Below are 25,565 nucleotides of genomic sequence, written 5' to 3' on the forward strand. Positions count from 1 at the left end.
CCAACTTGTCCATAGTGGTCATAATTCTTCAAACCCAGTAGGTCAATCCCACCAGGTTTTTATTATGTCTGGAAAGTATCCATGACAGTGTCCTCTATATGCTTAATTATGCATGTGAATATATGTGCAGCATATGCCAGCATGTATATGTGTCACTGCAGTTAAATGTATCCATGTGGCCATGTATACACACAGAGACTTTGCTATATACATAATGCATCCTTATTTATCCATGTAACTGCTCACATATCTTTTTTGTTTGCTAGTGAAGTTATTGCAAAATTTTTATAACATTGCCAAAGAATGTTTCTTATTCTATAAACCTCTTAATGTCATCATTAACCTTGATCAAATGTGCATACTTCACTGACATTTGAGGTTGGCTTTCCCATTATTAAAAAAAAAATCTTCCAAAAATCAAAATAAGTGTCTACTGTCTAGACAGTGATTTCCCCTCACTCCCCATCCCTTGTAATCACACACACCAAATAAGAATTGATCTCTTCACATAGAACTATTTTTTTGTACTTTTATGGAAGTATGATTATATTTGACTTTTTTGTTTGATCTATTTCACTCAACATAGTATTCTCCAGGTTCTTTCATGTTAATGTTTTGTGATCTTATCATTGTTTCTTATTGTTACCCAAGATTCTATTGTAGATATATACTAGACTTTGTTTATCCATTGATCCACTGACAGTCACTTAGGTGGTTTCTATTTTTTGCTATTGTGAAAAATGTTGCAATGAATATAGCTGTGCATTTGCCCATTTGTATCACTGCTATTATTTCTCTAAAATACATACCTGTGAGAGGGATTGTTAGATAATAAGGTATTCCTATCTCTAGTTGTTTGAAGAAACACAATACCATTTTTTACAGGGTTGCACCATTTTAAAATCCTACTAGCAGTGTGTAAGGGTTTCAATTTCCCCACAATCTCACCAGCATTTGTAATTTTCTGGTTCGTTTGCTTGATCATTGTCATTGTTGTAATCTTAATTTTCGTTTTTCTGATGGTTTATGATTACAAGCATCTTTTCATGTATTTTTTGGCTGCTGGAATGTCCTTTTTTTATGAAATGTCTGTTTATTTCTTTTACCCATTTTTAAACTAGATTGTCCTTTTTATTGTTAAAGTTTTCTATATAGTTTTTATATACCTATATATATTTCTATTTATTTTAGAGTTTAAACCCATAATAGATATATCATTTTTTAAGATTCCCCCCCATCTGTAGATTCTCATTTTACTCTTTTTATAAAGAACATATGTACTTAATTTTCTAAAGGCCCCAACTATAAAATTTGTGCTCTGTTTCTGGGGTATTTGTAATTGTGTTTGGTAACCTATTTATGAAAAAAATAAAAATCATTCCCATTCATCTTTATAATACCTCTGAGGATCTTTATTTTTAACATTCAGATCTTTAATCATTTTTTTAGTTCATTTTTATAGATAGTGTAAGTTGTGAGTTCTGTTTTATTTTTTTCTAAAACTGTATATCCTATTTACATTGATAGAAGCTACACCCAGAGTGTTCTTTGGAGGCAAGAATGGTAGTTCTACCACACATTCCTTGGGCATGTTGCTAGGAAGGGCTATTCCTTGGGGAGGGACATGATACTGGGAAAGGTGGAGGGTCCGAGAAGGAGAGGAAGACCGTAAACCAAGTGGATTGACATGGTGACTGCTGCAATGGCCTCTAGTGTGTCAGGAAGTGTGAGGATGCACAGGATAGAACAGGGTTCAGATCTTTTGTTCAGAGGGTTGCTATGAGTTGTACTCAACTCAACGGCACCTTACAATAACAACAACAATAATTTAGTAAATAGTCCCCATTGAATTAACAAATACGTGTGCCCGTGTTTATACACCCAGACAATTTTTCAAAGTCATTGAAGACAACTTGTTTTTCTTTTAGGTACTCACAATTTTGGTTTTATTCATGTTGCTGTAGTTGTTGTTCAACACTGTTAGGTTGACTACAACTTAGAGTGATACTTTGAACAACAGATCAACCTTGCCCTAATCCTCACTGTCTTCACGATCTCTGTCATGTTGAAGCACATTGTTGATTGACATGGTCCCTATGTTAATCCATCTCATTGGGAGTCTTCCTCTCTTTTACTGACCCTCCATTTTTGCAAGCTTGATGTCTTTTGCCAGCAACTAGTGCCTCCTGACAATGTTCCCCAAGTACCTGAGACAAAGTTTCCTAACCTTATCTCTAAAGAGCAATCTGCTTGCAGTTCCTCCAGGACAAAGTTGTTGATTCTGGAGGCAGCCCTTGGTGTATTCAATACTCTTGTTGTTGTTGTTGTTCAGTGCCATCGAGTCGCAGGCGACTCACAGCGACCCTATGAAGGAGAGTCCTCGACGCTTGGGTACCTTTCATCTTCTCTCCAGGTTCATAGGGTTTCCGGAGGCAAGCTATTATGGAAGTGGATGCCACTCCTCCTTCTAATCAGTACTCTTAGCCAACACTAACATTCAAAGGCATCCATTCTTCTTCAGTCTTCCTTTAACTGGTAGAAATCTCATCTACTAGAGTATTGTTCCCTTGGGCTTTCCAGGCTGTAATCATAACAGAAGCAGATTGAGGTCTTTTTCTCATGAAACTGTCAAGTGGGTTCAAACTGCCAAAATGTTAGGTAACAACTGAGTGCTTAACTAACTTAAAGACAGCTTACAGTAGAAGAAACATAGAAAAGACAACACAGCTTTAAATTTGAAACTCAAAGCTGTATCCAAGCAAGAATGTTGATACATTTCTTGTGATTGTTGCAGCTGTTACTCATTGAATTAGACACAGCTCAGAGCTGACCCTCCAGTGAGTTTTTAGAGGCAGTGAACTACACAGAGGCAACAGCCCAACTTTCTCCAGTGGAGCAGCTGGTAGATTTGAATCTTCTCTCTTAAGTGTAGCACCACAACTCCTTGCCACTAGGCCACCAGAGCTGCCTTCTTGTGATTAGTCATTCCGTTTATTTCTGAGCTTCCTGGTAGTCTGGGTAATGAGGCAAACACAATGGGGTGCATTCTTGTGTTTAGGTAAAAGAAAAAAAAATACAAATTCTTGATCTCTCTTAGTAAGTAAATTCTCAAAGATAATCATCTCTTGGGACAAAGTTAAATATAATGCAATATCTAACAACAGTTTTCTAGCAAATGCGAAAGTGCTTCTAGATAATTTTTTCTTCCTTTAGTTAGTGATACAGAAGGACAGGAAACATGAAAACCTAATTAGGGACAGGTATCCTGCAAAGAACGAGCCTTGGTCATCTAGGATACTTAAGGATTTTTGTTAAGCGGTGGTTTGGTTGGGTTTGGGGGAGTTCCCCCCTTGAAATCAGCTCATGTTTTGAGATAGAATTCTCACTGCCTGGTCCACCAGAAACCTTTATTCTAGCTCACTGTCACCAGAACTCAGAAGTACAAAGGGGCAAGAAATATAAGATGTGAAACCTTTTCAATTTTTGCTGTCATCTTTCTTAGTTCAGTTCACTGTCTAGTTTCATTTCTTGTGCATCAAGCATTCACAATCTTATCCAGCCTTAGCACCAAACCAGGACCTTCCTCCTATTTTGTTAACCTTTGTTGTGCAACAAACCACCACATCTCTAACAGCTGGAAACAGTAACCATTCATTAGCTCAAAACCCTGCAATATGGGCTGATGTAGGTAGGCAGCTGAGCTCCCCTATGCACGTTCAACCAGCGGGGGATTCATTGTGGTCCGGAAGGTCCAAGATGGCTTTGGTCACATGCTGAGGAATTAACGGGAAACTCAAATGACTGGAGACTGTCTGGGCCACTTTTCCTCAAGAAGACAACCCAATTTAGCATTTCAAGGTGATCTACTGCCAACTCAAAGGCCTACAGTTTGCATCCACCAGCTGCTCCATCAGAGAAAGATGGGCATTCTCCTCCACTGTGATTTATAACCTTTGAAAAGTCACTAGAAGATCAGCTATGGCTTGGTTCTAACATGACAGCATTTAATAACAACAGATAGCAAAAGCTTCAAAGCTCCTCAGTCTAGAATACATGGGGTTCCGTTTGCTGCACCCTGTTGTCAGAACACCAGCCCAGACTCAGGTGCATGGAGCTACTTAGGGTATGGGTCTAGGGGGGTGGGATGTATAGGAAGCCATTTGGTAGCAATCATCCGCAGCCCTGATCTCACCAATGCTCTGGTAATAGGAGGTCCGTAGGAAGGGATTCAACATTTGGAGCCTGTGCCTGTTCCCCTGGAGAGGAGGCTCCTCATCAGAGCATCCAGGGCTAGCCCAGTTCTCACTCCAAGCTCTGGGCACTCAACTTAACTGCCATCATCAAAAACCCAGCTCTCAGGTTTTATGAGCCCTATTTAAAAATCTCTATAAGGATCTCTGAGCAATGGACGTTTGACGTGATGAAGCAGTAAATGTTTTAAGAAGCCTACTGGTGACTACTGTTTGAAGATCTTGTAAGTCTGGACATGTCGTGTTATTTGCTTGATGGCTAAATATCTAATGCTAGTGAGCCGGCAGCCTCCCTCTTCTGCAAGACTATCCTGTCAGCTGTGGCAATCAGAGATCACAAGGGCACTTTAAATTGGCTGAAGTATGATAAGACAGCATGCTGACGACAGCCCCAAAGTCAGCAGAATCTTCTGTGCTCTGGAATGGGGACTGCACCTGACAGTCCCCACTGGCCCTGGCTTTGGACAGGGTCAGGCTGTTCAAAAGGATGAACTGAGTGAGAATAAAGGCCATTTGCTCATCATTTTTGCAGATGGTAGAAAGCTGGAAGGACTAGATAGCAAAGGCATTGAATAAGAGAATTAGGGGGAAGAAACCATTTTGACATCCTAAGGAGACATCTGAGACCCTGACAGACAAGCAGCCAACTGGTGTGAGCAGTGGGCACAGTGCCTGCCACACAGCAGGGGTGTCCAGTGACAGGAGCCCAGCACCTTAGAAAGAGGACTGGGTTTGGAATTGAAAGCCCTGCACTTTAATCCTACTCTGCTTTTGTTAGCCTTGTGACCCAGGAACCCGCTATTAAACCACTTCTCCGTGTTTGTGAGTAATATAGCACTGATAATTCTATATTTCGGGTTATTACTAGGTTTAAAAGAGATTAACAGAGGTGAAAAGTATGCATTGTTGTTATCGTTAAGTGCTGTCGAGTCATATATGACTCATAGCAACCCCATGAATGAAAGACCTGAGCACTGTTCATAGAGTTTCCGGAGGCAAGCCATTTCAGAAGTGGATGCCACACCTGCTTCCAAGCTTGTTTTAATTGGGAAGCTCCACCAAACACTGTCCTCCATGGGTAACCATTTGACACATCAGTGTCACAGTGTTCAGCTTCACAGCAACCACAGGTTACCTCTGTACAGAAAAGTACATAGCACACGATTTTGTTAACTGCCATTCAGTCAGCCTCCAACTAAAACTGACCCCAGGTAAAATGTAACAGACAAAACACTGCTCAGTCCACACTATGTCCTTGATTGACTGTGGATAGCGTCAGTGGGAGTCATAGGACTTTCACTGCTTGGTTTTTGGAAGTAGAACCTCAGACCCTCCATCCTAGTGCATCTTACTCCGACTATTCCGCTGAAATCTGTTTTGTATCATCAATATGAAAGCTCCCCCTGCATGGGGCATGCAGGCTGGACAATGCATGAGGTGCCCTGACCAGGAACTGAACCTGGTTCTCCTGCATGAAAGTTGAGAATTCTACCACGGTGCCACCAACACCTCAGCTAGTACACCGTAGCTGCTCAAATGAGTTTCTCGCTGGTGAAAACAGTTAACACACTTGGCAATCAACTGAAAGACTGGAAGCTCAAGTCTACTCAGAGCTGCCTTGAAAGAAAATCCTAATATCTACTTTAAAAAAAAATGTATCAGCCATTCACATTTCCATGGAGCCAAGTTCAACTCTGAAATACAAAGTGTCACCATGACTTAGAGTCAACTTGATGGTCACCAGTAGCTGGTTTTTAAAACATTCATTACCAAAGTTATTTCCTTTCCCTCCTAAGGGGGAAGCTGGTCTTCCCTAGAAATCTGAGCTGACAGAGCCTTCTCTTCTGCTAATCTCATTCAAGATGGCATCCTTCAACCCTGCCCTGCTCTCTGGTTAGAAGTCTACAAGAATCAAGGGCAAAGTAACAGGCATGAAATATTTATGTGTACAGTAGCCTCTGGTAGGAAAGGCACTGACACATCTTGGCTACTGAAGGAAGTGAAGCCAATATGGCCTCCGGGAGATAGCCAGTTTCAAATTTTTAAACAAGATATGGTCTAGCTGCTATTAGAGTTTTCTAGAAGCAGGGAAACCACATGGTCTCCAGACACTGACGCTAACTACTCACATAGGCACAGCCCCGGGTTGTCCTTGTCTCGGAAATGTGGAGATCCAGGAAATGGACCAGCCTGGGTCTTTCTCTGGGGATTATGGAGGGCCAGAGGATAGTACTGGGGAGAAAGGAGACAGAGGAGTGGATGAGGGAAAGAAAGTGACTTGATGTAAAGAGTAGACGAGACAGTGTGTGTGAAGTAGATGTCTTTGGAAGATTATTGCTGTTGTTGGGTGCCATTGAGCCAATGCTGACGTAGCAACTGCATGTATAACAGAGCAGAATTGCTGTCATGTCTCCTTGGTTATGATCTTTAAGGAAGCAGCCAGCCAGGTTTCTCTCCCAGTCAGTCCCAGCTGATAGTTCCAGTGGGGAATGGGGCTGGAACAATCAGCCTTTCAGATGGCAACTGAGCACTTAGCCATTGTGTCAGTTAAACAAATTGCTGTGACTTAAATGTTGCTTCTGCCTCTTTCCTCTTCAAAGCTGAGTCATGCTAACCACTGAAGGAAACACCTAGAAAGTCCTGAGGAAGGGTGTGGACGCCCTCAGTCTCTCTGGAGAGGCACAATGTTTGATTGTCCTTTCATCCTGTGCCCTAATGATAGATCTGCTTTCTCTGACAGAGGAGCTGAAGGAAAAGCTGACAGAATATGTGGACAAGATGAATGGCCAGAAGCCCGGTTTCATCAAGGTTGTGCGACACAGCAAGCAGGAAGGCCTCATCCGCTCCAGGGTCAGCGGCTGGAGGGTGGCAACGGCACCTGTCGTGGCGCTCTTTGACGCCCATGTGGAGTTCAATGTGGGTTGGTAAGTGTCCATCCAACCACTTTGGGAGTGATGGATGAGGCCTAGTGGTGTGCAAGAGCAAAGCATGCTGGGAGCTCAGTCTTGATCCAGAGGAAAAGGAGGGAATTCTGGGATCAGGTGAGATTTGTAGTTTTGTGTGGCCTTGACAACAAGCCAACCCTTCAGTCTGAGGAGTGAGGTCGACAGATTGAAACCTAGTGTCTGTAGATTATGGTGGCATCCTGTATGACTCCATCAGCATCATCTTTTAGGAAGTATGATCAGGGAATGGAGTCAGGGTTCAAGGGCAAAACAGAGACTGTCTACCCACCAATGACAAGGCTCCAGTACTGCAGAAAGGGAGAACTGGAAATGATATGGGATAGTAATCCAATCACATAGACAAGGTTAAGATGAAGTGGACAGAAAGCCACTTCCAATTACATAGACAAGGTCAAGATGGAGGGGACAGGAATGGCTTGATGATGTCATAGGGGTCCTGGGGCAGGTCAGCAGTAGCACATAATCTCAGATTCTTCCCACCAGGGATACCCTAGGGTCGTTTAGGTGCTGCCTGGAACAAGATAGTGTATGTCTCAGTGGCTACAGCATGGTAGGGCAGCCACCCTTCTGGCTTCCCACAGGGGAGGGAAAGCTCACTCTGTAGCTTTGCCGAGATCCAGCACCTGGGGCAGAAGTGCTGGAGGAATGGCTCCCCGCAGCCGGAGCAAGTAGGTTACCATCTTCTTAATCCATCTGCCTAATGCGTTCCTCTGTTTTCCTCCCTTCGACTCTGCTTTGCCTTCGCCTACCTTCCTTGAGCAGGCTGAAGATGGTGCGTTCACAGGAGGGAGCAGCGGGGCAGAATCCAGGGTGGCATGGGCTGGATTCTGGCAAATTTTTGCATAACAGGCTCAAATTAAAGTTGCAGCGCAGCCGTTTTTATATTTGAAGTTCCTGTTTGCAATTTATGACAATTTAGAAAACATTTTCCTTGGATTTATGGCCGGAATAAGAGAGGGACACAAGTATTTCAAGCTGATTTGAATAAACAATTATGGAACAAATGTAATATTAATAAGGAGCTTATCATTCGTGTCTGCAAATACATTACTTGCCTGGTGCCCTGGGGGCCTCCTGGCTCCTGGAATAGCTCCATACCCCAGCCCTCTGTGGGTAGGTGGGGAGCCTGTGGATGGGGGCCAGTGTGAGTGGCCTGAGCTTGGAAGGATTATGGCACTGTGGCCTGACAGAAGTAGATTTGTTCTCATCTCCAATCATTGCCGTTTTCATCTGACTTTTCCTCCAGCTTGACACGTTGAATTTTAGCAAAATCAAAGCTCAGGTTGAAGGTTTCCTATGGATCCTCAGATGTGTTCCTTTATTCTTTTCCTCCTTTAAGTCTTGATGTTTCCAGCCCAGCAGAGATGAGGAAAACAAGCAGGCACAGGAAGGAGTCCCTTAACTGGCTGGAATAAGAACTTCTCAGCTCAGTTCAAGATACATTGAAAGGTTGATATCTTTGCTTTCTGCAGCTACTGTAACAAAATTCCACAAAACAAGTGGCTTTAAAGAACAGGAATTTATTTCCTCACAGTTTGGAAGCGTGAGGTCCAAATTCAAGGTGTTGTCAGGCTCCCTCCCCACCTCCGGCTGTGCTGGTGGTTGTTGTGACTTTCAACTTGGAGCCTACTCATTGTTGACCGGCCAGAGATTTTTCACAGGCAGTAGATCACACCGAGAGGAGATTGCCCCTCTTTCCACCCCCCCGCCACAGTAGCTAGTGGATTTGAACTGGGCACAATTCCTTACCACTTAGATGTATCTTTATATGGTACCTTCTCCTTGTGTGTGTCTGTTTCCATGTCTTGTTTTTCCTTTGTATAAACAACCACATGGAAGAGATAGGACCCACCCTGCCCTGCAATGGCTTAATTGATAGTGTCTTCCAAAGAAGTTCTTATTTCCCAAATAAGGTCATATTCACAGATACAAGAGTTAAGAATTCAATTTCCCTTTTTTTGGACTTCATTCAATATGTGGTCAGGTCTTTTGCCAACCCAGAGTTGTCAGATGAACAGCTGAATGAGGAAAGGGTCCACTTCTCTAGTGGATCTGTTGTCTTTCAGTCATTAACATATTCAGGGATTATTTGCAGTCCACCCTGGAAACAGTTACCCTCTCTCTCCCTTCTTGTCCCTCAGGGCTGAACCTGTCCTCACCCGTATAAAGGAGAACAGGAAACGAATCATCTCTCCATCCTTTGATAACATCAAATTTGACAACTTTGAGATAGAAGAGTACCCACTGGCTGCCCAGGGCTTTGACTGGGAGCTTTGGTGCCGCTACCTAAACCCCCCAAAGGCCTGGTGGAAGCTGGAAAACTCCACTGCCCCGATCAGGTAAAGTGTGCTCATCTATCACTCTGTCTGCTCTGTCCTCCAACTAAGGGTTCCCTCCCAAACCATTCCTGACTTTCCAAACTCCAGTCCTGTCTTTGTTCACTGCTTAATCCTGCTCAAGAGAAGTGTTATCCAAAAGCAGATGGAAGGGACTCACTGTTCACAGGGCCTGATGGGCCCTTTGAAAGGAGCCACTATGTCCAGATTCCATTTATAGTTTCAAAGTTATCATTACAACACATTACTGTCGGACATCCACTGGGTGTCACCTGATGTCACTTGTGCGGAGCGTCTCGAGTGTTTAAGGTTTTGTCCTGAAATTGGAGGAAGAACTGAAATACAACTCTTAATTGTCTCCACAATTGTCCCTTTGCCATGAGATCAGAGAAAGTGGACAGTGCCTCACTATTACTATCGAATGATTTAATCAAAGATTCTCTAGAAGAATACTGGTTAAAAGGAGAACTATAGAAAACGACTTATGGAATCCACACTTTCTGGATATGTTGAGGCTGGATGATTCCCCAGAACTATTGCTGTAAGGAGTTCTTTAAACCTTAAACTTAAACCAACCCCTGAAGCCATCTCTAAACCAAACAATCATTTAACATAATTAGACCAAAACATTCACCATAAGTATTGAGTTATTTTAAGGAATTATAAATATAAGATCAAATTGACAATACAAGTTCAAAAGTGTATATGTTCAAAAGTATAAATTATTACCTAGCTTGGGAGAGACTGGAGAGCATTATGCTGAGGGAACCAACTCAGTCCCACAAGGATAGATATTGTATAAAACCGTTATTGTAGAATGCATATAAGGATCCAGGAGGAGTAGGAGAGGCTGGAAGCAGAAGGATGTAGATGTGTTAGGGCGGGGGTGCTGGTGGTGGTGGATTAATCATTGGGTTGTAAAATTTAAAGGGGGAATGAGGAAAATTGAAAGAATTTGTTCAAATTTGTATTTAGAGTTTTCTAAATAAATAAGTAGAGAAAAAATAAAATTAAGAAGGGAAAATAAAAGAAAAAATAAAGAAAAACCTAGGAACCAATGAGTTTGTGTAGATGTTGTTAAAACAATTTGGCCAAGAATATTGAGATGGATGGAGCACCTTAAAGAATGTAACAGTACTCCTCAATCGTACGTGCAGGAATTGTTGAGCTGGTGCATTTGACTGTGAATATTGTAGAAAACCAAAATTTGTTCCTGCCCTTCCCAAAAGATGGAGTCTGCTAGATACAGATAAAATCAATTTTATACAGCGTAATGAAAGATCTGAGACAGACACTGGATGAACATGAGAAGCCTTTTCAGAGTGTAAAATTTGTGCTGGTTTTGGGCTTTTTAAAAATTTTATAGTTTTGTTTTTATTGATTTGCTTACAAAGTTCATATATGTTGTGTTTCACACTTCATTCATATTGTGTTTTATACAATCATTCTCATGCATTATGTCTTTACGAAATTAATCACCATTGGACCTTGCCCATCATTACCGTGTCTATTCACTTGGATCCTTCCCATTTTCTCCGCTCCACCCAAACTATGCAACCCTGTAGTGTCGCCCCTACTCATCCTCACCCCTCCACTCTCATACCTTCCCCATATATGTTTTACTAGTTATCCTTCTATTTTTACAATAATGGTCTTATGCAATATTTGTCCTTTTGAGACTGAATCGGTTCACTCAGTAAAATGCTCTCTAGTATCTCCCAAGTTATGTAGTACTTTTCAAAATTGTTCCTCCTGAGTGCTACATAGTATTCCTTTGTGTGAATGTGCTGGGCATTTATGGGTGAATAGAGAATTTCTGGAGCCCTTGAATGATACAAATGGTTAATTGATATTTTTCCCCCCTTTTAGACCAGCTGGTAGGCTCAGGAGGTGCACTTTTGCCTCCAGTCTTTCTGGCCCTTTCCTCCCTTAGTGGGAATGTGGACTTGGAGGCTCACTCCCACCCATTGCATCAAGTCAGTCCCAACTCCTAGGAACCTTACAGGAAGGACTATAACTGCCCTGTAGTGTTTCTAGGCCTATATATCTTTATGGAAGTTGTCACCTTTTTCTTCCATAGAACCACTAGTGGGTTTGGACCACCAAACTTTGGATTAGTTGTCAAGTAACCATTGCCCCAGCAGAACTCCTTGGTGGCTAACTAAACTCAAATCATTGCTGCAGAGTCAGAACTGGCTCATAGTTGACATTCCAGGAGGTTTTAGAGACTGAATTACCTGGGAGAAGATAGCCTGTCTTTCTTCTAAGCAGCACCTACTGAGTTTGAACTGTCTGTCTTTGGGTTGGTAGAGTAAATCCTTAACCACTAGGCCACTAGAGCTCCCTGGGGTACTCACTATTGTTGTTATGTATCTTAGAGTTAGAACCAACACATAGCTGACCCTCTGGCGGGTTTTCAGAGGCAATTAATCATATAGGAGGAGATCCCCCATCCTTCTTTGGCGGAGCGGCTGCTGGCCTCCAAGCGTGTGCCTTTGGGATTGCAGCAGAGTTTCTTACCGTTAGGCCACCGTGGCACTTACTATGTGCAAACATCTAGTCTAGGACTTTATGAAGAGTGATACCCCCTTAGGTGAATCAGAAGCTGCTTCTCAGCTGAGAGCATTAAGCGACACAAATGACTTTGAATTGTTCCACTGCACACAGCTACCATTTCTAGCTCTCATCTAGTAATTGCTGCAGCCAGAGAATTGGGTACAGGAAAGAAAGCAAAGGAGAAAGAAGAATCCTTAGTGATGAGAAAACTGTCAGTCAATCACATGCAAAGGTGCCCATCTTTGAAACTGAAAACTCATCAAGGTGAAGAAACCGCTCTTTTGCAGGTCATGTCTTCTTTTTTGCAGGTCATTCGCTTATAATGATGTAAGAGGCTGGTCAGGCAGACTGGTGCCCTGAGGTCCCTGCCCTTCTCCTTTCAAATCACAGCACTTTATTCTAAATAGCCTCTGAAAGAGATTGGGCTGTTGCTTTGGTAGAGGACCCTGTCGTTGTTGTTGTTGATGATGATGATGGTGTGTACCATAGAGTTGTAACTAACCCAAAGCTTACCCTCCAGCGGGTTTTCAGAGCCAATTAATTGCATGGGAGGAGATGACCCATCCTTCCATGGAGCAGCTGGTGGCCTGGAATTGCATGTCGAGGCTTCAGGATTGCAGTGCAGCTTCTTGCCACTAGACCACCAGAGCTCCCTGAGGCCCTGTCTTAAGAAATTAGCAAAGTTTTTGTTGTTGTGTACAGTGGAGTTGGAACCAACCCATAACTGATCCTCCAGGGTTGGGGGGTAGGGGAGTGTTTCAGAGGCAGTTAATCACATGAGAGGAGATTGCCCATCCTTCTTCCATGGAGCAGCTGGTGGATTCCAACCTTGTGCCTTTGGGATTGATTGTAGTGCAGCATCTTGTCTCTTCGCCTCCAGTGCTCCCACTATAGGGCAAATACTCATTCTGTTTCTGCTGTGTGTCTGAGAAATTCTTAACCTCTCTGAGCCTCAGATTCCATATCTACTAAATAGAATCCATCTCAGCCTCACAAAGATTAAATTAAATCATGTGAAACATGCCCTTGAACTGTATGATGTGGGAGGAGAGTTCTGAATATGCCATGAACTATCAAAAGAACAAACAGATATGTCTTGAAGAAGGTAAAGCCAGAGTACTCCTGGGAGGCAAGGATGGCAAAGCTTCACCTCATATTCTTTTGGCCGTGTTGCTAGAGCAGGCTATTCCTTGGAGAAGGACATCATTTCCTTGGAGAAAGGTGGAAGGACATCAAAGAAGAGGAAGACCCTTAATCAGGTAGATTAACACAGTGACAGCAGCAATGGGCTTGAAACTGTGAGGATGGGATGGCACAGGATAGGACAGGTTCAGATCTGTTGTTCATATGGCATATGGTCACTGTGGGTCATACTCACCTCAATGGTACTTAACAACATCAGCAACAAAGTGTTAATCACCATTGTAAGAACATGGAAACAGCCCAAATTTCCATCCACAATCAAATGGATAGAGAAATTATGGTACATTCACGTGATGGAATACTTTGCAGCACACAGGAGCAATGTTTTTGAAAATTACTATCTAACTTAGGAGGGACTGGAGAGCATTATGCTAAGTGAACTAACTCAGTCCGATAAGGACAAATAACTGTATAAGACCATTATTGTAGAATATGTATGAGGATTCAAAGGGGTGGGGGGAGCAGAGAGGTGTGGATGGGTGGGGGATAATCATAGGGTCACACAATTTGATGGGGGGAAGGAGAGGTGGGTAAAGGAAATGGGAAAGATTCAGTGTGAAAAACTGTATATGAACTTTGTAAGTAAACAAGTAAGAAATAAAAATTGTATTTATTTTTAAAAAACTGAGATTACTTAAATATTTTTTTAAAATGAAAATTTCTGGGGCAAAATTGACAGTAATCAGGCAATCCTCCTTTACAAATATGTTTATTTCTAAACATCAGTTTGTCATAATGGGATTTCAGCCTTTTTGTCTCTGCCCTTCTGGAGTGCTGAGTGTGACAGGACACACAGGAAGTCTGCTTCCATATGGGAAGAGAACTTCCTCTGACTGCCAGATCCAGACAGCGAATGAACAGAATCTGAAACAGTTACCTGGGATCAATACAGGCTGCCATGAGCCAGTATATTGCTTATTAACTGGACAGGGTATTCAGTGGATACCGTCAGCCTCAAAGTGATATTGATTTATGTCCTGCCTCATATCTGAGTGGATTAGACATAGTTTACGGGAAGATACAAAATACATTGAAAAACACAAATAGATAAATGTCTGGAAAGACAAAAACATCACAATAGACTGGGTCAAAATGTGGGTGTATAGATGCAGACAGAATTACAGGCTGGCGCAGATGGCGGCCGAAGTCCATAGGGAGTTGCACAGTTCTAAAATGGTCCTACAGGCTTGGTCTGAGCTTCCTGGTAGCCAAGGTAAAAATGAAATATGCATGGTCTTAGAAGTAAGATTCCCGTTTCCCATGTGGCAATGCCCTCCTGATTCCGCAGGAGGAACAAAACTTTGACTTGTTTGTTGGTGTTAGGTGTCATCAAAGTGACCATGACTCCTAGCAACCCTGTGAACAGCAGATCTGAACCTTGCCCTCTCCTGTGTCATCCTCCTGATTTCTGTCCTGCTCAAGCCCATTGACCAGCAGTTGAATGGAAAGGGAATTTCTTATCCCTCACTTCCTACAGGTGTCACTGAGGGTTGAAGTCAAAACTATCTTAAAGACCTTCTTTTAGAACATAGTAGATGATATTACGGACTCTTACACCACAGAGTTTTCAATGGCTGTGCTTTTGGAAGTAGAACATCAAGTCTATCTTTTGAGGTGTCTCTGGGTAGACTAGAACTTCCAAACTTTGGTTAGTAGAATATGTAAACATTTTCACCACCCAGGGACTCTTTGAACAAAAGAACCCAGGTGGCTTCTAAAGCATTTGCCTAAGCCCTGCCTATTAGATATCTCCTCAAAGTCACACAGGTACCTTGAATTCAGTTATTCTGCATGGAGTGTTCCTTCTCCCTTCTGAAACCACCTCTTCTCTGTTACCCCCATGCTGTGAGTGGCCTTGAACCACTCTATCCTCTCTCTCACCTTCATATTCTGTCTAGGGTTCTGCTGATTTCATATCAAAGTGTCTTAAAATCATTGCCTTTCCTGATACTCTAATCTGGGTCCTTATCAGCTACTTATCAGGCTTCCTTAATTCACACCCAATCTCCTCCAATCAATCACCGAACTGTGGCCTGAGTATTCTTTTTGAATAAAGCATAGATCTGTTTATACCACTGTCCGCTTACAATTCTTCACTGACAACCCTTTACCTGCAAACAAAATCCACATTCTTTACCATCTATCCAAAGATCTTTACAATATGGCAAAAAAGATAAGCCCCAAAGATATGCTCTCTACAAGAGACACATCTTAGGCACAAACACAAGTAAGTTGAAAATTAAAATAAGTAAAAAAATAATATATGAAAGCAATAACTGGAAGTGAGCAAGGATCGTAGTTTTAATGTCAGCCAAAATGGACTTTATGTAAAAGTCTGTTATTTTAGATAAAGGAGATAATTCAATGATAAAATTACCTATTCATCAAGAAGATATAATAATTATAAACGCATGTGTACCTAGCACTGGTACACCTTCATAAACAAAGCAAACACTGACAGAATTGAAGGGGAGAGTATACAGCTGTATAGTAGTACTTGGATGTATTGTTACCACCTGTTGTTGTTATTGTGTATCATTGATTCAGAACTGACTCATAGCTGACCCACTAGCCAGTTTTCAGAGGCAGTAAATTGCCCATCTTTCTCCTGCAGTATAAATGGTAGATTCCAACCTTGTGCTTTTGGATTGGAGGCAAACCCCTTACCACTAGCCCAAGCTAATTTTTTCAGGTGGACCAAGGGTGGTTTGCAGAACTTGAAATTGGCAAGTGTGGGAGAGTTGGCATGAGTGCCCAGGCAGAAACTGAGGCTGGCTGTCAGTTCAGAGTTCATATGCACGACAGCTAGTGATACAGACTTTCAAAGTCGCCTGATTGGGCTAACAACCAATGATGGTCTGACCCAGGACAATAACTATTTAATGAAACAGCCTAATGGAGTGGCTGGATGAGGGTGGATCCAGGAGGGCTATTCCAATAACCAAGTCCACACCAACCCTAGAAGCACAGAAGGGCCAGAGTTTCGTGGGATGAAGGTCTCTCTGCTCCTGCTAACCAGTGCTTTTGTGTACCATAGAGTCAGAACCAACCCATAGCTTACCCTCCAGAGGGTTTTCAGAGGCAGTTAATCACCTGGGAGGAGATTGTCCATCCTTCTCCTATGAAGCAGCTGGTGCCTCAAACCACGTGCCTTTGGGATTGTAGTGCAGCTCCTTGTCACTAGGGCATCAGAGCTCCAGGCCTACCAGTGGACCCTACATGATAGCCCCACTGCTAACCATCTCCCCCTCCCCCTGCAGGAGCCCTGCCCTCATTGGCTGCTTCATTGTGGACCGGCAGTACTTCCAGGAGATTGGCTTATTGGATGAAGGCATGGAGGTCTACGGAGGAGAGAATGTCGAACTCGGGATCAGGGTGAGCATTGCTACTCCTGGAAAGGACTTGGCTCAGTTCAGAAACGAGTGAATGCAGGAGATGGAGAAATTAGGCTTAATGTTCAGGGGCAAAAACTGATTCTGAATGTCCAGTTTCTAACCATGGTCCGTGGACGGTGAGCTGTAGAGTTTAGGAAGAAGAGAACGTTAGAACCTGCTTGAGACTGGGGGAAGGTCATGGAAGGGTTGAGAAGAGGGAGAAAGGGTCTTTATTAAGACCGAACCATACTTGTAGCTCAGGAATAAATGAACTAGAGGGCTCTAGTAAGAGACTATGGGCACCAAGGCATAGCTAGAAAAGTGGTGCGCCCTGCCCACACCCCTTAGAGCCATGTTTCCTGGGATTTCATTCTTGACATTCTCAATCTTTTCTCAGTGGTCTATAGAACTTTGAGGAATACTTTGCAAGAGGAAGCCACAAGAAAATAACTCATGGAGCATGAACAACAAAACAGAGCAGGCTGACACCATGCTGACCTCACCATTTGTTGGCAGATCCGTGGGCCTCTCTTGCCTCACCCCATTCTCCTGAGACAGCCATTATCCTGCTCCAAAGTAAAGAGCTTTTCTCAGCTCCTGCTGTGAATTCACACATGAGGCATCATTTAGTTTTTCACTCTAAGGGAGTATCTCCTAGAATCTGTCCCCTTTCCTTGGACCCATGAAAGAGAAATCCAAACGGAACCTCTCCTCCCATGCCTCAAGAATGGATTAGCTTGATCTCATGATGACTGAGAGGAATATATTGGTGGATTCCGTGAATAATCTTTTGCTAATGGACTGCCACCCTTTTGTCCAGAAAATGACTCTGTCTTCATGACAAATCTAATACTCAATCTGTGATTTATCCCCATGAAGATGCCTACTGTTCTCTCTCTAGATATCAATAAGCAGCCAATTTGCTGACCTTTTAAGGTTTAGAAGCCTGGAACCCACTGGTGTTCATGAAAACCTCACCCTATTCATTGTTAGTCTCTCCATACCTTGCTACAGACCTTGCCAAACATTTGGCTGATGGTCTCCATCAATGATGACCCCACTCTTGCCCCTTTTGCTTGATGTCTGCATCTGACCATCTCTAGTTCTGATAATCAATTCCCCCTCCAGGACTCCAGCTGGAATACCCTCCTCTTAATTCTCACTTTCTTAGTCCACTGGCCTTGGCCAGTAGCCTGGGCACTTACACGTGTAGCTCACAACACCTGCAGTGAACTGACAGTGACGTGTGGGGCCTGACTCACCTCCCAGACCTTATACTGGGCTTTTCAGGACTGACAGCAGGAACAACTTGTCTGGAGCAGAGCTTAGCAAGCCTTTCCAGACACCTGTATTCATTGAAGCCTGGAGAAATTGCTTTGGAAGCATTCAAAATGCATGGGCTTATTGGGGAGCTAATATATTCATAGAGGACAGTGCCTGCATAATCACCGTCATTTCTCCAGCTCTCGCCACACCGGTCATTTATTCACCATTTGCATCCTCGCCATCTCATTTCCGCTCTGCTCCTGGATAAATGCTCGCCCCCAAACATAATATTTTTCCCTCGGAGCGGCTGTCTGGAATTAGCTGAGCGGCTGGGACACCTCCTATCCCCAGTGCTCTCTGGGTAAAAATGTCCGGGAATGAAGAAAGGAATTAGATTTGTGAACTCAGCTTCCAGCGTGTTTATAAGTCAATCATGAGGTGGTGGGAGATTTCTGACATCTTCCTTCCTAGAATATAAAGCTGCTCTGGAGTGTGGGCCTTGATAAAGCTCTTAGATACATGTCAAAAATACCTTCAGGTGGTTTCATGTTTGAAAAGTAAAATACAGCATAAAATGTTTCCTGACTTCTTCTCCCCTTTGCCCCCTCCCCACTACTTCCTTCCCACTTGACAGAGATGAAATGCCATTAGATCATTGAAGTAGAAGGAGTGTTGACTCTTAAAACAAGGACCCAACAATCTGCTGGCTTTTGTTGTTCAGGGTGAGGGGGCATCGTATTGATTGTCTCATGCGGATCATGTGTGCGATACAACAGAACCGCCCCCAAGCACTTCCTTGGCTGTACTGTTTACGGAACCAGATCTTTCTCCCGGCTGTAATATTTACGGAACCAGATCTTTCTCCCAGTGAGCAGCTATATCCATTTGAACTGACAAACTTTTGGTTAATAACCAAATACTTAACTGTTGTGCCACCAACACTCCTTGTTAGCTGGCAGAGCTGAGGGAAATAGGAAGGTGGAAACAGTTGCCACCAAATCAATTTTAACTCATGGTTACCCCACGTGTGTCAGCGTAGAAATAGGCTTCACAGTGTGGTCAGTGACTGATTTTTTTTTTTTTTTAAAGAACTAGCTTGCCAGGTCTTTATTCCAACATGACTCCAGACAGACTTGAATCTCCAACTTTTTAGTTAGCAGATGAACTAATTTATTACACGTGCGTGTGCACACACGCACACGCGCGCGCGCGCGCACACACACACACACACACACACACAAAGAGACTGCTCTCTAGTCCCCCCTTGTCATTAAAAGAGATACATATTGTGTAAATATTAATATCAGCCTTTCATGTTTTATGAGTTAATATTTCAGTGATTCATTTTCCTAATATATAAAATAGGATGTTGTGTTTTTAACTGCCAGTGGATCCTCAACTTATTGCAACCTCATGTAAACCATAGATGTAATGAAAATGTAAATGAAATTACCTGCTGTGGGATCCTGTGTCACTGTGGTCCCCAGGGTTTTCCACAGCTGACCTTCAGAAGCACATCTCCAGGCCTTTCCTCCTTATCTGTCTTAGTGTGAAAGTTCCACTGACCCCTGCTCAGAATCATAGCAACAAGCAGGTCTCCAGTGATGGGCAGGTGGGGATTGTGGACCATCTAAGATGCATTGGCCAGACATTAAACCCCAAACTCCACTCCGTGAAAGGTAAGAATTCTACTACTGAAATGCCACTGCTTTCGTAACAACTTACCAGACAAAGCCAAAGCTGTAGCCACTGAGCTGAATCTGACTCAGAGAACTGCCCCTTAATGTTTCCAAGGCTATGATGTTTGTGGAAGCAGATTGCCACATCTTTCTTCCTCAGAGCAGCTGGGGAGTTCAAACTGCTAACTTTTTAAAAACTTTATTATTATTATTATTATTATTATTAATTTTAATGGAAATTTACAGATATTTTGGATTTCCATTCACTCATTATTGAACTTTTCTCCTTGCCCACCCCTCCCCCCACTGCTGACCTTTTGATTATCATTTAAATACTTAACCATTGTACCACCAAGGCTCCTTAACAGTTTCTTGGGAACTAGAAAATGATGCCGGTTTTCTTCAAATGTAAGATAAATTTAATAAAGAAAAGTTTACACGCAACTCTTTGTTTGCCCTGAACTGCACTAATGTTCATTTAGGAAAGCCAGGACAAGCAATTATTTCTATAACAGCTTTCAAAAGAATGAGTGAATGGATTCTCTACTCTTCCAATGGTTACCAGTGGCATATAGTCCCTAAACAGTTGCGCTGCTACCCCAAAGGCCAAGCCTCTCAGGCAGTTTGAATCCACCAATGGCTATTGAGGAGAGAGATGGGCAATCCCTGCCCATGTGATTTGCAGCCTCCAAACCCAGTGGAAGTCAGCTGTGAGTTGGTTTTGACTTAATGACAGTGAGTCTGAGGTTTTGAGTTGATAGACTTAGAGATTTAGTTGATGTTTTTCAATTCTTTTCATTTAACATCCTTATTGATTTGCAAAGGTACTGTTATAAGTTGCTGAGAGCCCATTCATCTGGGCCCCCAAGCTTTTTGGCTCTTGGATGGTTTCTTTGCTGCCAGATTGCCCAAGCTTATCGAATACATTCCCTGCTCTCCACTTATTTAATCAGCGCTTAACCTCAGGAGCTCAGTTAGGGCTTTTTGGTAGTTAAGAAATGGTGTTTAAAACCACAATCTGGAATCTAGAGATGCTTGCTGTTGGGTTAGTCTTTATTTCTAGATGTTCTCAAGGTTTACAGCTTGAAATTAATATTTTTATAGAAATAAATTATTCTCATAGTAACACTGATCTTGCCCATTTAGATTTAAAATTTTATTTCATGTCATCAAATTCCTGTCTGTATTTTCTTTCTCCCATGTCATATGCAAGCAAAATACTGCTGAAGAATATTCAAAATTGCTAAAATAATACATAGTTAGGGAACTGTCAGAAGTTCATGTCGAATTTAGAAGGAGCTGTTGCAGCAGGGTTATAATTTGTGATATTACACGAATCCTGGCTGAAAGTAAATAATACCAGAAGAATGTTTATTTATGTTTTATTTACTATGTTGTTGTTGTTGTTATGTGCCGTTGAGTTGCTTGCGACTCATAGCGACCCTATCTATGTACAACAGCCCTAAACTCTGCTCTGTCCTGTGCCAATCGCACTGTCTCTGACACTCCCATCCCAACTATCCCAGTCACTGAATCAATCCACCTCATAGAGGACCTTCCCCTCCTGTGCCATCCCTCCACCCTCCCAAGCATGATGTCCCTCTCCAAGGACCGGTCTCTCCTGGCAACATGTCCAAAGTATGTTAGACGGAGCCTCAGAATCCTTGCCTCCAAGGAGCCACCCGGTTTAACCCTTTCCAGGACAAATCTGTTTGTTTTCCTAGCAGTCCATGGTATTCTCAATACTCTTCTCCAGCACCACAGCTCAAAGGCATCAATTCTCCTTCTATCCTCCTTGGTCATTGTCTAACTCTCTGATGCATAACAAGTGATTGCGAAGACCATGGCCTGTATCAGGCGCACCTTAGTCTCCAGAGAGTCACCGTTGCTCTTGAGTACTTTAGAGAGGTCCCTAACAGCAGACTTTCCCATCGCAATACGTTTTTTTATTTCCTGGCTGCTACATGGTTTAAAATTAAGAAGGGAGTGCATCAGGGTTGTATTATCTCTCCATACCTGTTCAAATGCTATGCTGAGCAAATTCTTTTGAGAAGGTGGACCCTATGATGAAGAATGTGACATTAAGATTGGAGGAAGACTCAATAACCGGCATTATGCAAATGACACAACCTTGCTTGCTGAAAGTGAGGAAGGCTTGAAGCATTTGTTACAGAAGATCAAAGAATACAACCTTTAATATGGATTGCATCTCAACATTCAGAAAACAAAAATTCTTACCACTGGACTGAGGCAACACCATGATAGGTGGACAAAAGATTGAAACTGTAAACAGCTTCATATTACTTGTATCCACAATTAACACCCTTGGTGCCAGCAGTCAGGAAATCAGGAGACAGATTTTGGTTTTTATTCCTAGGAATTCCTTTTTTATATTTAACCTTTTATAATTTAAAAATGTCAGTCTGGAGACTAAGGTGTGCATGATTCAGGCCATGGACTTCTCAATTACACACTATACATCAGAAAACTAGGACAATGATAAAAGGAGAATGGATGCATTTGAGCTGTGGTGCTGGAGAAAAGTATTGCATATTCCACGGACTTCTAGGAGAACAAACAGTTTTGTCCTAGAGAGGGTGAAACCAGGCTGCTCCTTGGAGGCAAGGATTCTGAAGCTCCATCTGACATATTTAGGTATGTTGCAAGAAAAAGCCAGTCCTTGGAGAGGGCCATCATGCTTGGGAGGTTAGAGGAACAGCACAAGTGAGGAAAACCCTCAAGGAGATGGATTGACTCAGTGATTGGGCTAATGAGAGTAGGTGTGTCAGAGACAAGAAGGTTGCCCAGGATAGAGCAGGGTTCAGAGCTGTTGTACATAGGGTCCCTATGAGTTGCAAGTGACTCAACAGCACATAAAACAGCAACAACAAATTTAAAAAAAATATTTACATAGTTCCAGAGTTAAGTCTGAAACATAAGGCATGTTCCCTCAGTACCTCTAATATAAATATTTGTGTCTGTGTGTTTCATTTCTCATTTTAAAATATGTAAGCAAATCTATATATATATTTTCACATTTCCTTTTAGATAAATGGCAGTAGTATATTACACTCACATTTTACCACCTTGTTTATATGTATACATACATACACATTAGTGTCTTCAGTCTGCATTAACAAAATACCAAAAACTGGCTAGTTTATGTTGTTGTGTGCCAGTGAGTCAGAACCGACTCATAACTGACACTTCAGCAGGTTTTCAGAGACAGTAAATCTCACGGAAAGAGATTACCCACTTTTCTCCCATTGAGAAGCTGGTAGATTTGAACTGCATGCTTTTGGAATTGCAGTGCAGCTTCCTACCACTAGGCCACTAGAGCTCCCAGGATGGCTTATAAGAATAGAAATTTCTTTTCTCACACTTCTGAAGATTAAACAAAAACTCAAACTCACCACCATCACCTCAGTTCTGACTCCTAGGACCATCCACTGAGTTTCTGTGACCCAACTAGTGGGTACAAACTGCCAACCTTTAGAACAGGAGCCGAATACAGTACACACTGCACCACCAGGACTCCTTTATAGAGATTGCTGCTGCTGTTGTTGTTTATATACTGTTGAGTCAGAACCAGCCCATAGCTGGCCCTCCAGAGGGTTTTCAGAGGCAGTTAATTGCATGGGAGGAGATTGCCCATCCTTCTCTCATGGAGCAGCTGATAGATTTGAACAACGTGCTAATGGGATTGCAGCACAGCTTCTTGCCACTAGGCCACTAGTGCTATGATGGTTATTGTTACGATCTGAAGAGTCACCTGCGGCTCAGAGTAACACTATGTACAATAGCTCTGAACCTGCGCTATCCTGATCCAGTCTCACTGCCTCCAACACTCCTAATCCCATTGCCCCACTTATCATGTCAATCTATCTCACCCAAAGTCTTACTTTCCTGTGATGTCCCTCCACCCTTCAAAGCATGATATCCTTCTCCAAGGACTGGTCCCTCCTGGCTATGTTCCCAAAGTATATGAGATGAGGTTTCAAAATCCTAGACTGCAAGGAAATATTTGGTTTCACCCTCTCCAAGACAGATTTCTTTTCCTGGAGGTCTATGGTAGAGTATATACCCTTCCCTAGAATCACACTTGGAAGGAGGAGTGGCATCCACTTCCATAATAGCTTGCCTCCGGAAACCCTATGAACCTGGAGAGAGGATGAAAGGCACCCAAGTGTCAAGGACTCTCCTTCATAGGGTCGTTATGAGTCACCTGCGACTCAACGGCACTTAACAATAACCACCATCACCACCACAACAACTCAAAGGCATCATTTTTTTCTTCTGTCATCTTTAATCATTGTCCAGATCTCTGATGTATAGCATGTAATTGTGAAGACCCTGGCCTGGATCAGACAGGAACACTGTAGTTTCTAGACTGGCATCATTGCTCCTCAGCAATCTGGAGAGGTTACTGACAGCAGACTACTCCAATGTCTTTTGATTTCCTGACTGATAGTGGCCAGAGTTGATTGTGGAGCTGAGCAAGCTGAAATTGTTAGCAACTTTAGTCTCTCTTGTCCACCTATCATGATGCTGCCAATTGGCCTAGTGGTGAGAATCTTTGTCTTCTTGATATTAAGCTTCAGTCCATATTGAAGACTATAGTCCTTGACTGTCTGTAACAGATGCTCCAGGTCCTCATCAGTTTCAGTAAGCAAAGAAATGGAGTGCATAAATATTAAGAATGGTAAGAAAGAAATGAAGCTCATAAATATTGATATACTAGGTATTGATGAAGTGAGACGGACTAGCATGGGACGTTTTGGATCAGAAAATTATATGATCTACTATGCCTGAGATGAAACGATGAGGAAAAACAGGCTCTCTTCAATAGTTTAAAAGAAGTCATTTCTAGATTCATCTTGAAATGTTGTCATCACAACAAAGGAAGTCCACTGAATACTACTATCACTCAAATATATGCAGAGCCAAAGAGAAGAAAATAGATTCTTTCTACCAACTTTTGCAGTCAGAAATCTAAACTTGCAGTCAAGATGCATTAATAATAATGGGTGGCCGGAATGCAAAAGTTGGGAACAGAGAAGAATCGGTAGTCAGAAAACACGGACGTAGTGACAGAAATGAGGCTAGAGATAGAATGATAGAATTCTCTACAATCAATTATTTATTCATTGCAAATACCTTTTATAAATGGATGACCCTGGAGAACATTTTGCTGAGTGAAATATCTCAGTCACAAAAGGCCAAATATTGCATAGAGTCAACTGTTGTAAAACAGGTCTGACATCAGGGTTGAGTGAAGACAGAAGAGAACAGTTTAAAAGGGATATATGAATGGGTATTCTTGTCATTACATAAGTCCAGAGTGAAGGCTGCATAGTGGAGTGGACTTGGGGGAGGGGGGGGAATTGCATAACAGTGAAAGATTTTTTCTTTCTTTTCAAGGAGAAGAGTGAATTGGGGTGGGGGTAGGGAGAAAAGTACAACAATGAATGACTGGAAACCCTAAGTCTCTGTAAACATTCATTAAAATTAATTTTTTTTAAAAAAGAAACATAAACTGAGGCTATACACATGGATTTCACCTGATGGTGTGCACAGGAATTAGATTCATTATATCTGTGGAAAGAATCATTGGAGAAGCTCAGTATCAGCTGTAAAAGTAGGCCAGGTGCTGATTGTGGAACAATCAACTACTCATATGCAAGTACAAACTGAAGCTAAAGGAGGTTAAATCAAATCCACAGAAACCAAAATTTGACTTTGAGTCTATCCCACCTGAATTTCAAAACCATCACAGGAATAGGTTTGAAGAAAGAATAGGAAGAATATCATCCACGAAGAAGGCAAAAGGTCATTACAAAGAAAGAGGAGAAAGAAAAGATCAAAATGGATGATGTTAGAAGAGACGCTAAATATTGCATTAGAGTGCTGAGAAGCCAAAGCAAAGGGAAAAAAT

At 42.4% G+C, this 25,565-nt stretch overlaps 1 protein-coding gene across 1 annotated transcript in view; it reads left to right on the forward strand.

The window, feature by feature from the left end:
* GALNT18 (UDP-N-acetyl-alpha-D-galactosamine:polypeptide N-acetylgalactosaminyltransferase 18) overlaps positions 1-25,565 on the forward strand; it is a 481,364-nt gene that overhangs the window by 334,293 nt on the left and 121,506 nt on the right. The window contains exons 4-6 of the mRNA XM_006885591.1: positions 6,991-7,174; positions 9,358-9,555; positions 16,572-16,686. Coding sequence (XP_006885653.1) covers positions 6,991-7,174; positions 9,358-9,555; positions 16,572-16,686 — 497 coding nt within the window. The remainder of the gene's footprint in view (positions 1-6,990; positions 7,175-9,357; positions 9,556-16,571; positions 16,687-25,565) is intronic.

The sequence above is a fragment of the Elephantulus edwardii genome, unplaced genomic scaffold, assembly GCF_000299155.1.
Source record: "Elephantulus edwardii isolate Elephantulus edwardi_28Jun2011 unplaced genomic scaffold, EleEdw1.0 scaffold00044, whole genome shotgun sequence".
NCBI lineage: Eukaryota > Metazoa > Chordata > Mammalia > Macroscelidea > Macroscelididae > Elephantulus > Elephantulus edwardii.